The sequence below is a fragment of the Triturus cristatus genome, chromosome 8 (genome assembly GCF_964204655.1).
Source record: "Triturus cristatus chromosome 8, aTriCri1.1, whole genome shotgun sequence".
NCBI classification, from domain to species: Eukaryota; Metazoa; Chordata; class Amphibia; order Caudata; family Salamandridae; genus Triturus; species Triturus cristatus.
In genome coordinates, this window is record NC_140591.1 from 69,049,127 (window position 1) to 69,062,944 (window position 13,818).

The 13,818-nt window shown below is 47.4% G+C and overlaps 1 protein-coding gene across 2 annotated transcripts in view; it reads right to left on the reverse strand.

The window, feature by feature from the left end:
- Positions 1-13,818, reverse strand: part of LOC146801345 (T-lymphocyte activation antigen CD86-like) — a 275,628-nt gene that overhangs the window by 224,158 nt on the left and 37,652 nt on the right. For both annotated transcript variants that reach the window (XM_085621004.1, XM_085621003.1), the window contains exon 2: positions 11,357-11,701. In XM_085621004.1, coding sequence (XP_085477130.1) covers positions 11,357-11,701 — 345 coding nt within the window. The remainder of the gene's footprint in view (positions 1-11,356; positions 11,702-13,818) is intronic.

Here is a 13,818-nt window from a genome sequence, read left to right on the forward strand (position 1 = left end):
GGTGGTGGATTTGGTGGTGGTGGTGGTGTACATGGTGGTGGTGGTGGCTGTGGTGGTGGATGTGGTGGTGGTGGACATGGTGATGGTGGACGTGGTGGTGGTGGACGTGGTGATGGTGGACATGGTGGTGGATGTGGTGGTGGTGGTGGACATGGTGGTGGTGGACATGGTGATGGTGGATGTGGTGGTGGTGGACGTGGTGATGGTGGACGTGGTGGTGGTGGACATGGTGGTGGTGCACCTGGTGGTGGTGGACGTGGTGGTGGACATGGTGGTGGTGGTGGTGGATGTGGTGGTGGTGGACGTGGTGGTGGATGTGGTGGTGGTGGTGGTGGATGTGGTGGTGGTGGTGGTGGCAGACGTGGTGGTGGACATGGTGGTGGTGGTGGATGTGGTGGACGTGGTGGTGGTGGACATGGTGGTGGTGAACGTGTTGGTGGTGGATGTGGTTGTGGACGTGGTGGTGATGGTGGATGTGGATGTGGTGGTGGTGGATGTGGTGGTGGTGGATTTGGTGGTGGACATGGTGGTGGTGGACGTGGTGGTGGTGGACGTGGTGGTGGTGGACGTGGTGGTGGAGGACGTGGTGGTGGTGGTGGACGTGGTGGTGGACATGGTGGTGGTGGACATGGTAGTGGGGGATGTGGTGGTGGTGGTGGATGTGGTGGTGGTGGACGTAATGGTGGTGGTGGACATGGTGGTGGACGTGGTGGTGGGCATGGTGGTGGTGGACGTGGTGGTGGACATGGTGGTGGTGTTTGACGTGGTGGTGGTGGACATGGTGGTGGTGGTGGTAATGGTGGACATGGTTGTGGAAGTGGTGATGGACATGGTGGTGGTGGTGGATGTAGTAGTGGAAGGGGTGGTCTTGGACATAATGGTGGGGGATGTGGTGGTGGACGTGGTGGTGGACATGGTGGTGGTGACGTTGTGGTGGTGGATGTTGTGGTGGTGGACGTGGTGGTGGACGTGGTATTGGTGGACTTGGTGGTGGGGGATGTGGTGGTGGACGTGGTGGTGATGGATGTGGTGGTGGACGTGCTGGTGGTGGTGGTGGACGTGGTGGTGGACATGGTGGTGGTGGTGGACATGGTTGTAGTGGTGAACATGGTGGTGGACGTGGTGGTGGTGGTTGTGGTGGTGGTGATGGTGTATGTGGTGGTGGTGGACATGGTGGTGGTGGACATGGTGGTGGTGGACGTGGTGTTGGACGTGGTGGTGGTGGATGTGGTGGTGGTGGACATGGTGGTGGATGTGGTGGTGGACATGGTGGTGGCCGTGGTGGTGGTGGATGTGGTGGTGGTGAACGTGGTGGTGGATTTGGTGGTGGTGGTGGTGTACATGGTGGTGGTGGTGGCTGTGGTGGTGGATGTGGTGGTGGTGGACATGGTGATGGTGGACGTGGTGGTGGTGGATGTGGATGTGGTGGTGGAAGTGGTGGTGGATGTGGTGGTGGACATGGTGGTGGACATGGTGGTGGTGGACGTGGTGGTGGATGTGGTGGTGGTTGACATGGTGGTGGTGGACGTGGTGGTGGTGGATGTGGTGGTGAACCTGGTGGTGGTGGATGTGGTGGTGGTGGATGTGGTGGTGGACATGGTGGTGGTGGACGTGGTGGTGGACATGGTGATGGTGGTGGTGGACATGTTGGTGGTGGACGCGGTGGAGGATGTGGTGGTGGTGGACGTGGTGATGGTGGACGTGGTGGTGGATGTAGTGGTGGTGGTGGACTTGGTGGTGGTGGAAGTGGTGGTGGTGGAAGTGGTGGTGGTGGTGGACTGGACGTGGTTTCTCGTATCCTAGTAAAAGCAGAAAACAGGACACCCGTAGAGGATTGTCAAGCCCGACCTCAGGAAAGGGAGGGGCTTATATAGGAACCAGTAATATCAGGTTTGTTCCAAGCTTCCCTTTTCCACCAATGACTTCTGGGACATGTAGTCTTTTGGTGGATTCACAATAAATGTGCCACCAATCTCGCTCCAGTCATTATGTTATAGGGAAAAAGAGAAAAGGTTCTAACAACCCAGCGGACTGCTGGCGCTATAAAGCGATTGATCTTACCCTCCGAGTGGGATGCCCGTCAACACCAGGAAGAGACAGGACAGGGCCACCCCCTGGGCCCTATGAACCGCACTTCCCAGCCTCGATGAGTAAATAAAATCTACAGAGACCTACGCTGTGTACCGTCCCACCCTCCGCTTTTGAGGTATCAGACCTTTTGTGGTCTCTTACTTCCTCCAAAACTACTCTGCTCCTGTTTGCAACCACAGTGCAGCCTGCGTTCTGAGCTGAAGGTCTCAGGTCTCAGTTGCTTTACTTGTCTTTACAACTCAGCATGGAAGTTTCCAACTCAAAGAAGCACATGTCAAAGGCACCTTGGAATTGCCCAATCGATGAAACTGACACTAATAGAGGAGGCGGAGCTCATGCTTAAGCCAGGGAAGGAGAAATAGAACCCTACTCTTTTGAAACAACCTGAAATAACTGAAATGTTAGCTGCAAAAAAGATATCAAAAGCTGCTCTTGCAGCTGAACTTAATATCGGTAAGAGCGGCACATTCACAACTACTATAGAGGAACCTAGACAAGGAAGCGACCCAGTGAGCGCTTCTGTTATTTGTCATCCCGACCCTGGACCTGAAATGCTCCTCGAATGTAATGATTTGTGTAAGAACAGGTTGGAGGTGTTGACCTCCAATGAAGAGCCAACAGCTCTTCCCATACAACCTCTGAAACCAAAGATGCAAGTGTCTGGAGAAGGATCTGGCAATGTTGATTTGGAACAGGAGTTAAACTACACTTTTGAACTAATATCTTTAATAAGAATCCTCTCTGGGACTGTGAGCGAGCTGAAGGCTGAACTAGGGAGGCTAAGAGAGACCAAATGTCACATTGGAGATCAAGTGGACCGTGCAAGTTGGCCAAAAATGATCCTTTACGCAAGTGCTTCTCAACCATTTGGCTTGTGGGGACCCCCACTTGATCAGTACTGGAACCGTGGGGACCCCACACTGACCCCGGCTTAAGCATTGTTGATGAATTGAACCGCCAAACAATACACAAAAAAAGTACAAAAAAAGGCATTCATCAAACAAATACACAAATGATGACACCTTTTATTTAATTCGCAAACACATGTGAATAAAAAAAAAAATTAATAGAAAGATTGGGGCTCTTCTAAATTTAATTGAGGCCACTCATCGTCCATAATATATTGTTTGATGCACGTGCACTGCTCTCACGAAGCCATCTGAGGATACTAATACAATTTTTAATCTCCAATTTCAAATTCTAAATTGTACATTTAGCTTCTTTATTTTTATATCATTTTGTAATCTGCTAATATTATTCGATTTTCTAAGTATCCGCGGACACTCTGAGGAGGCTTCGCTGACCCCCAGGGGACCCCGAACCACAGGTTGGGAACCACAGCTTTAGGGAATACTCTTTCTTATGACCAGAGGGAAGGGGGTAGGGAAAGGGGAGGCGGACAGTGTTTGAGTACTCCAATGAGAATGTTGGGCTTGGTATTGCAATCCAGGGGCACAGATGTTTAACTAGCAATGATTACCAAGAATTGCAAAAGCGAAGATAACTGTCCACACATATTGGCTGATGGGTCTCCTAACGCGCCTTTGCACACAGGAAGCGTGAAAAACTCAGTGGAAACCACAAAGCAGTGCGCTTAGGGTAAGAATTTTGGGTACTCCTACTGCGAGATTAGGGAAAACAAGGTTTTTATGGTGAATGTGCCCAGACTTCCATCCCATATCAGAGAGAATGAGGAATCTCTCATTTACAAAGTTCCTCATCGGCTAAGGGACGTACGGGAATGCTATTCCTTAATATGATCAGATATTTTGAAAGCGAGGAAGTTTAGCTCTTCTCCTCAGGGGCACACCACCCAATTATACTGGATTATCATTGGCAGACAGAAGGTTCGCTGAGGGCCTGTTATGTTTAGATTTGCACACAAGTCTGCCGGGCCGTTCATGCATTCAGTTCAGATATAGTGCCCACCAGTTTGAGAAAAGGTCAGGCCTTGATAAAGTAGATGGACGGGTAGACGGAAAATTAGAATTGGAATAGGACCAGGAAAAGGGCTGAAATACACAACACTGGAATGCTGGAATCTGCACACTAACTAGGACAGGACAAGAATATGCAGTCAGAACAGGAACACAGGAATACAAGACAAGGGATCTGCATATGCAATAAAGGTCTGGATGAATGCAGGCTCACTCTAGGGTCAAAGAAAACAGGGAAACAAACAGGCAAGATAAACCAGATTCTGGAAAAATACAGTGCTGTCTTAACACATGAGCACGCTAGGCAGTTGCCCGGAGACCCCACGAGCATAGGGGCCCCTTGCAGACTAGAATTTAACACAAATTTTCTGTTAAACATTTTTATTCCCGTGAGTGGTTGTGTAGGCAGGGCCCAGTGCACTGCTTTGCCCGGGGCCCTATAATGCTTTTAAGATGGCCCTGGCAACATAGACAAATAACTCATCAGAACAAGCATTGGCATAGCCAATAGGTCTCGCCGTTGGTAGGTGTAAGTAGTTTTTGTGAATATGAGTGCTAAGTGATATTTTGAAAAGTGTCCTGTTAAAGAATTTTATTTACCAATTGCAGCAGTTTACAGCTGTAGTGTAGTTGAAGGCCTATTAAAGGGAGTTTGTGTTGGCTAGTGCTTAGTATCTATTATAATGCATTTACATCAGGGCATCAATGTAGGGAACATGGAGGAGGTCAAAGCAGAGTCACTAAATTTAGACCATAAATAGCTTTGCAGGGTTGAGGTTTAAAACCTGGGGGTCTTCTGCACCCTAGGGAGGTCACTGTTCCCACTAAAGAGAAAGCCACCCACCTTTTGTGCAATCACATAGAAAACCACATGTATTGGACCAGAGAACTGCATGATCACCTTATTTTCCTAATATATATCAAAGTCAAGATGTCATGGTCAGTAAAACTGGAGATCATACAGCATGGACTGGTGGTGCTGGTCCCCTGAGGGGCAGAGAGTGGAAATACAGGAAATGAAAGAGCCGGAGGAATGGATCGACAGACGGGGAAGGGCAAGCAAGAGAATTCACTAGGACCATCAAACGATGTAGGCATGGGAAGAAAAGGATGTATGGGTGGAGGAAAGGGCAAGGCCGCGTGGGAGATAGAAAGTAACTGGGCAATATAAAGGAGGTACAGGAAATGGAGTAGTGGGTTTCGAAAAGGCTGTGAGGTAAAAAGGGTGAGTGGGTGGGACGGAAGGGGTGGTTCGGGCTGGGGGCTGCAGAGTGGCAGCAACGTACGGCAGAGATGGAAGAAAGGAGCCCAGGCTGGAGTCAAGGATGGAGGGAAGAGTAGCAAGAAAGAGGACAAAGCCCATCATTAGCAGTCCAAGTGGCCTGTAAAGGGAGAGGGGACAGATCGATGTAAATATTCTGGGCAGTAATATACCCATTGATGGAAAGACTAACATTCCATGCATCCTATAGATTTTATGTGGCAATGCTTGTCATGTCCACACAGTGGCTTGTGCAGCAAGACGGGAAGCAGGAATGGGGAGGAGGGCACGTTGCTCCTGAACACTGGGCTCTGCTTTTAGGACATGTGAGGAGAAGAGAAGAACACAATGTTCTCGGAGATTAGCATCAAAGCAGAGACAGCATTGGGGCGTGGCGAATAGAATAAAGAGGGGGTATACCTGTAGCAACGGAGGAGGGGGCACAACTGGCCGCCCTGGGCCATTACATAGAGCAAAAGGTGGTGAACGGGGGGGGGATGGGTGCATCGCTTGCAGCAGGGGGAGAGGTGACGTAGCAGGGACAGACGGAACTGGGAGCATGAATCGCAGCCGTCAAGGTGGGAAGTAAAGGGACAGGGGCGGGCGGAGCCAGCTGGCATCGGGTATTACTAGCAGCGGAGAGGAGAGAGTGCAACCAGCAATGGCAAGAAAATAGGAGGGGCGGGGTAAGTAGAAAAGAAGAGAGGAGGTGAAACGAGCTAAGAAAGGAATAAATGGCAGAGCTCAGAGTAGGGTGAAAGAAAAGGAGGAGTAGAAAAGCAGTGAGGGGCAAAAGCTACTTCCCCTTCTTGCTCCTCTCCTCTCCTTTGGAGGTTCAGGTTCTAGCGCCGGGACACCCCTCCGGGGGTAGCTGTGCGCTCTACAAACTACATAAAATAAATAAAAAAATAAAGGCGGTAGAGGAAATAGGTGATTGAGAGTGTGAGGCACACGGATAGAGAGGTGGAGGAGGGGGTTTAGAGAGCAGGCAAAGAAGGTGCGTCGGGGATATGGGAGAGTGAAATGAGCACGAGAAGAGAGTAAGGGGCCGTGCGCTGTAGGCAGAGGGGCTATGCGCTGCAGGCAGAGAGGGGCCGTGGAGTGCTCGCGAAAGTGAAACGAATATAGCTTGGAGTTGCAGTTCTGCTTATCTTAGCTGAACCGAACTTTGAAATACGAGTTGCGCGTGGAAGCCCAGTCTGAACTGGAACACTTTAAATCAGCATGGGTGTGTTCCATCACGGTGAGGATCCGAGTTTGTTGGGGGTGAAGATTGACTGAGAGTGGGTTGGATTATTTGATCAGCATGTGTATACTGGGAGCCATGGGAAGCGAGATGCGGGAGCTGCTGGTGTGCGAGCGCGCGCGGTTGCGAGCAGCAGCATATGTTTCCAATTATCGCGCCCGCGTCTGGGCACGATAATTGGAAACATGCTGCTGCTGCTGCGCGTAACCACAAGCATTAGGTCATGGGCGTGAACATTGGTGGGACAAAAAGAGCCTTTGGCCAATTGCGTGCTGTCTTTGTTAAAAAGACGCACGCAAAGGCCAATAGCCTGGGAGAAAACTAAAAGCACAGGCGCGAGCGTGTGGGGAGATTTCTGAAAGCCCTTACTTAAAGTCGAGCAGAGCAGCGCATGCGCGCTGTGCTAGGCTCAACCTAAAAAGGAACATAGAACCAAACAACAATGAAATCTGAAATCATAGGCAAGCTTCAAATATAGCTGGAGGATCACACAGAGAGCAAGGAGACACAGCAGCCGGGTCAGTTGCAGGCCGCTGCACTCTACGCTAATAGAGCTGAAATAGCTGGAGGCTCAGGAGAGGGGTATAGGTGCAGGGAGAGAGCAAGATGCAAGGAATCAACTTGGTACAAGGAATCAACCAGGTTCAAGGAGTCAGGGAATCACCAATGAAAGGAAGGAATACCTGGGACTTGGAAAGAGGAAAACTAGAGAAACCAGCAGACAGAGGACACAGGAAAGCCAGGAACAGTCCAGATTGGAGCAAAGGGAGAGGAACGAAAAGAAGGTATGTATAAAGAGGTCAGAAAGGCTGGAGGGTCCAGGAATGAAGGTAGAAAATTAAGTACCAACCCCAGAGCGTGAACTGGGCAGGGTTTGGAGACAGAAAAGACTACAGGGACCATGATGCATCAGGATGGTACTGTGAAAGCCTGTACTGGAATACAAAAGTGTATCTGAATGTGCAGAGTGTAGAAGTATATAGCATTATATTCAGGAATAAAGGCTGGACTCCCGAGGGCCTTTGTGAGTGCCGCCTAGTGGCCAGATGATAAAATCCTAACAAATAGGTGGCAGGATATGCTTCATGCAGTTAAGGCAAAAGATTATAAAGCTTTCCGTCAGATAATACGATGCGGGCCCCGCTAGGGTAGACTTCCATATTCAGCCTGCCATCTGAGTAAATCACTTTGCCAAACTTTATAGTGGTTCCCCCAAGGATAATACAAGAGCTAGTGCTCTGGAACATGATAGCTTTAACAACATTTAGTCATTGAAACTTGATTTGAATGACAGAGTGAGAGCCATTTTAGAGACAAAGCACCGGTCCTGACAAATTTCCAGGAGATCTATTTATATCTGAATTAGCTATCTGGGCTCCACATATAAATCTCTTTATCAACACCATCTTGAGTGGCCGGCAAATGCCCTCTACATGGAAAGGGGCAGAAGAAGTCCCTAGCTATAAAAAAGGGGACAAAGCCAACCAATATAATTATCAGCCAACAAGTTAAATTTATTGTCTCCAGAAGCTTTTCTGTTGCAAAGTATTAAACAGATTCCAGAAATGAGCGGATAGCTATTACATGTTGACACCTATACAAGCTGGCTTCAGGAATAATTTGCATGGAGTGGACCAGGTCTTTATGTTCTACATTATTTTTGGCAAGACAGTAGTATTGAATAAAAGACATGTATAGAGAATAACTGATGACCTGAAATCGGCCTTTGACGTAATACCCAGGCCAAAGTTATGGGCTGTCCTATGCCAGATGGGGGGTTCCCAAACAACACTTTATTGGTTAATATTCATATGCACAATGAAAATTACACCGGAGGGGGGCGGCGTGATCACTGTAAATTGACTGAGTGCATTCCAATTGAGACGGGGGTACGACAGAGGTGCGTTATAGCTCAAACGTTATTCTCTCTTTACATTATTGATGTCATCAGTCATCTTAACAGTTGTACAAATGGTGGGACTGAGTAAGGGGGGATTTCGAGGCACGGTGCTGAGAGAAAATTAATTATTTACTTAATTTTCCCTTTGCATCGCCACTCAAAATCTCCCCTTACTTGGCCCCACCGCTGTTACCGGCACGGACTGCGGCTGCAAATGACTCACCTATAGTGACTGGCTGTGAGACGCCTGCTCTACTTTTCGCCGACGACACTTACTTCATTTCAGAAACACCTTGGGGTACTCAACAGCTGTTGAATACGTTCATGGAATTTTGTAACACCCGTGGTCCAGAATTTAATTCCTCAAAGACCAAACTGATGGCCCTCAACCCGCGTACATCCTTTTAGCGGAGATTGTGTTGGGTAACTCGAGATTGGAAAGTGTAAGGAACTTTGATGACTTGGGTGTAAAAATATCCCCAATTTGATTTGGACGAAGCGCATTGAAAAGAGCACCCTTAAACCACAGCAGAGCACCTCAGGGATCCTCAGATGTCATAAAACGACATCCTCTAGGTCTATTTCATCTGCCCTACAAATTTATATAGAAGCATTGGGTGGAGCCCTCTATGGGGCAGAATTATGAGGAAATAAACAGTAACTCCGATATCATCTGTGGCAAACTTTTGAGATCCCTTGTGGGTTTATCACAGAGTACCCCATTAATACGCTTGATGGCCCAGCAGATCTGAGAGTGCTGGTATTCCGAGGAGATTATGGTGCACCGAAGGATTAATAGATCACCGGTCAACAGTAGAAGAGATTATAGCTTTCGCACTTCCCACAAGATCCCCCGGCTTAACTTGGTACTCTCACAACTGACCTCCTTGAGCTTAAGGGAGCTCTGGAGAGATCAGGGGAAAGTACACAATGCATCTAAAAAGTCCCTCTCAGATAGGTATGGGCAGGTAGCGCTTGGGAATATTCATGCCGCAGCCCCATGTGATTCACTCATGGCAAGTTTTGTAGATTGTAAACCAGCTTGTTACTTTGAGCTATTCAAGGACTTTATCACCCCGCCTTTGGCGAGGCAATTGCATTTCAAATTTAGATTTGGGAATCTCCCTTTTAGTAGTTTCTGTGTAAAATTGCTAAACGTGTGCACAGAAACCGATCCCGGTCCAGTCTGCGAACGGGACAAGGAAATAATATCACATTTGTTGTTTTTCTGTGAGGCGTATGAGTATCCTCAAGAGCGGTGGTTACTCCCAGCCTGCAGGGCCTTCGGCAAAGCAATATTTAGCAGCCTTGATAATGTTGCGAACGGACACTCGTGAAGTCATTGTTATTAGTTGAGCAGAGTGGGGGTGAAATCTGTGGTTCTTTTTAATGGTTTTATTGAAATTGGTCTTCTTGATGTTGATTTTTATTATTTCATGCAAAATGTGTGTTATGTATTCCTTGTTGTAAATATGCATGAATTATTCTGTTTTTTGATGCTGTAATAAACGGAAAAATCTCCAAATAAACTAAATTTGAAAGACTGACTGACTGAAAAATGAATTACTTTGATTGCACCCTTTCACCAGTGGATCCATTCTTTAAAAGACCTCCGCAGTCATTGGATCTTTGCAAGCTTAAGTCAGTGGCGTTCAAAAAGGAAGTAAAAGCAATCCTAATGAACAAGTTCCTGCCTTAATTTGTCCATGGCTCGTCTGTTCTCGAGGTGTCCGTGTTTTTTTAATCAATTATTAATGAATTTAATTCATTGCCTTACCTACAATGTAACGTTGTGCCTTATAGTTTTGTATAAACATTTTTTTTTTTGGCTCACATTTATGTACAATCATACTAGCTTAACATGTTAGCCTCTCTTACCTCAACGTTCCCCTACTTTGTTTCCCCTTCCCATTAATGTGAAGCGCTCTGATACCCTTCGGGGTCTTGTTCGCGGTATACAAAGCTTTTTAAATACATAAATAAGAGAGACTGGTGAGTTCACTTTGGTGGCAACTTCAGAAAGTTGCTGGAAACCATAGTGCCAAGTTTGTGACGTGCTCTCTGCATAGACTCCAGCAGAACAGAGAGTGGGGTCCAGTCAGTATTCAGCAGCTACTGGACCTTTTCCAAGGCTGGCTGAGACTCAGTCAAGTCTTCCCCCCACCACTCTGCCCCATGGTACTTGAGCATTGACTGTGTTTCTCTCTAACTGTGTAAACAACATCGCAATAAGTCTGCTTCACTGTCACTACAAAGACCTCTGAGAGAACATCTGTCACTGATGAGCCTGCAGCTGTTGTATGATACCAATGGATTTCCACGCCAGTGACTATATTAAGTCCACATGAGTGAAGCAGGAGATAATCTAACATGCAGAACTTTGCAACACTAGAAAAACTCTGTCACACCACAGCTTAAAATGATCTAGTGAGCTTGTGCGGGCTGAAGAGGACTTCCATCACAGAATACTATGCATTAACATAGGTTCTCGGGTAACAGAGATTCTACCCCAAGTATCCAAGTAACAAAGGACCTCCTACTCATATGCTTTAGCTTGTGGTTTGGTTTGGGGAATTGGTGGACTGTAGGCCTAGACAGCAGATTGAAATGGTTGTTGGCATGTGCCCCCTCCTACACAATAAGCTTTAATGTACCACAATGTATCCTTAATAAGCTTCCCTTGGACCACAAATGGGGTTGCAGCACTCACTTATATTACATCAGAAAGTCTACAGTCATCTCTCATGGTTAAAAGAGTGGACTTGGTTAACGTCTGCACCAGGCTTTGTACCATCTAGACATGATTAGTGACCCCTTCTGCCTCCTTCAAGCCAGAGGATGCTCAAACAAAACAACGCATGTATCTGCCCATTCATTATTCATCCATTTATCCGCCCACCTACACGTACCTATCAACTCACCTGTAACACTTAACAGGACTGAATAATCAGCACGGATGCTTTCGAATCCTGGGCCAGTCCCATCTTTCTTTTGGATGTGGCAGCTGTAGGACCCCTCGTCGGTGGGCTGGACGCCTGATAGGCTGAGGGAGAGGTTGCTGAGGTCCAAGGCGGTGCGGTTGAGATACCTCTCATGCTGATGGTGCACCTCATGGCGTCCTTCCATTAGCGTATGGACTACTATGTCTCCCATCTGCCAGTACACGCGGTAATCCCTCAGCGACTCTCCAGGTGTGATGGCGTGATGGCAGGGCAGCACCACAGTGCTGTTCAGAGAAGCTTGTATGGAAACCACCGTGCAGATTCCTAAGCACAAATAGAGGGAGGGTTGCAGGAAATCATAAATTAACAACATCATTAATCATTTGGTGCACCCCCCACCGAGCCCCTTCCCAGTCCATGGTGATTTTCAAAGGTTTGTGTCTGGTCTCAGGAAAGACTTCAGCTCACAGATAACTCCCAATAAAGTAACAAGAATATTTGCATGTGAAGCCTAGAAACACTGACTCAAGTCAAGTAATGTCAAAGAACTTGGGGGAAACAAAATAGGGAACAGCCAGAAAGTAAAGAATGAAACCAAAAGGTTTCACTTCTGCTGCTCATTCAAGTATTAGCCTGCAAACAACGTGTTCTTTATTCTGCAAAATAAAACACCAGAGGTTATTCAGAGATCAATGCTGAACATACTTTGGAGTTTTTATGATCAAATGAATGGTGAACTCTTCACGCTGTGTCAAAGATTCTTGTGGCTCTTCCCACATAGCAGAGTCCAGAAAGAGTGGACAAGTCAGGAGCCTAGCATGGGACGGAGCTGCTAAAGATGCACAAGGAGTCCTTGGAGTTAGGAACCTCCACTGTCACTGGTGTCAGAGGGACAGGGCTCAGACTGACCCAAGAAGAGCCGCTTACCACAAAGTTCAGTTGTGTTTATTTACCACAACTTTCTGTTGTGTTTAGAAGCACCAGCAAGTGGAAGTCCCTCAACAGCTGGGTCTTTTTGAGGGGCTGAAAGCCATTTAGGCTCTTGCTCCAAGGTCCATTTGATTGAGATGCTTTTAAAGGAGCAAAGAGATGTGACTCAAACCCCAAAATATTGGGGATAAGAACTGGATTATAGGGAAGAGACAAACTGTCTCAGGGTGTTTGGCCTCTTTTTTTTTTTTTTTTAGCACTTGGAGCACACTTGAAATAGAGAGAACAAGATGCCGAGACAATTTGTGTAGATCCCCCATTTGGTCACTGAAGGACCCTGGTTTTCTCCTACTGACGTCTGTCTCTGGGTTTGCTGTGTTTATTTTTATTTTTTTTTATTTTAGAAGTTTTATATAGCGCTAGCTCCACCCGGGGGTATCAGAGCGCTTTACATTTGCATAAAAATTATTTAGGACAAAACAGAGCAAATAGTGAGGCAATTATACATGAAGGAATAGTAGACTCAGTTGAGCTCATGCCGATAATAATAGTAAGGGGAGCAAAAGGGTAGGTTCAGTGGATAAAAAAGCGCCTGGAGGGATAGGGTATGTGAGAAGGCGATGGAGGGGAGAAATTAGGATAGGAAGAGAGAGGTAGGGTGGAGAGGAGTGGGGGCTGTAGAAGTGGGAGAGGCGAAGGGGAGAGCGGTAGTGTCAAAGGGAGGAGGGGGTGGGTAGCACAAGAATAGTAGGAGAGGAATTAAGTACCTGTGTGTAGAGTACCTGTTTCAAACTAGATTTTAGTGTGAGATGTTGGTGGAAATTGGTGATCCACACACCCCTATCACTCAGAGCCCATGTTTGGTGCGGTCGAAGACTTTCGCCATCTTGACACACGGCATCTTAGGCTGGAAATACTGAAACGCAGGTAGGGTTGGTCCCAGGGACTTGTAAGAGATACCCAGGAGCCACCCCGACCAACTAACTGGTGACAGGCATACATGTGGCAGGCCCAGACACCCACTGCAGAACACTTTCTGTATCTGTGAAAGATCAGAGGAGGACTGGACCTGCTCTCTGTGAACTGAGAGGGTCTCTGAACGACTGGCCCTACTGTACCCAAGACAAAGAAGTTGACTCCAAGGGTCTGTTGGCTGAACTCTGGTGTGGCCATAAAAAAAAAAAAAAGCTGCAAGAGGCCTTTCCTGGAGGCACCCAGCTGACCGGTGGCAACTGGACCTGGACTAGATCCTGCTGTTGGCGTCTGAGTGACACCATTTGATTATTCATGAATGATTCCTGCTTTATTAGGGTAGCAGTCATAACAAAGCTCAAAAACATCTCATCAGTATGAAAGCAATGACGACCAATCACAATATAGCAGTTGTAATAAGAGCCCATAATCCCCTCACACGTCTTCTTTCATGATGCGAGGACTGAGCCATGTCTCCTCATTCTCTTCATGTATTCATTCTGCCAAGGGAGGACTCACCCACCACTTGACACAAATCA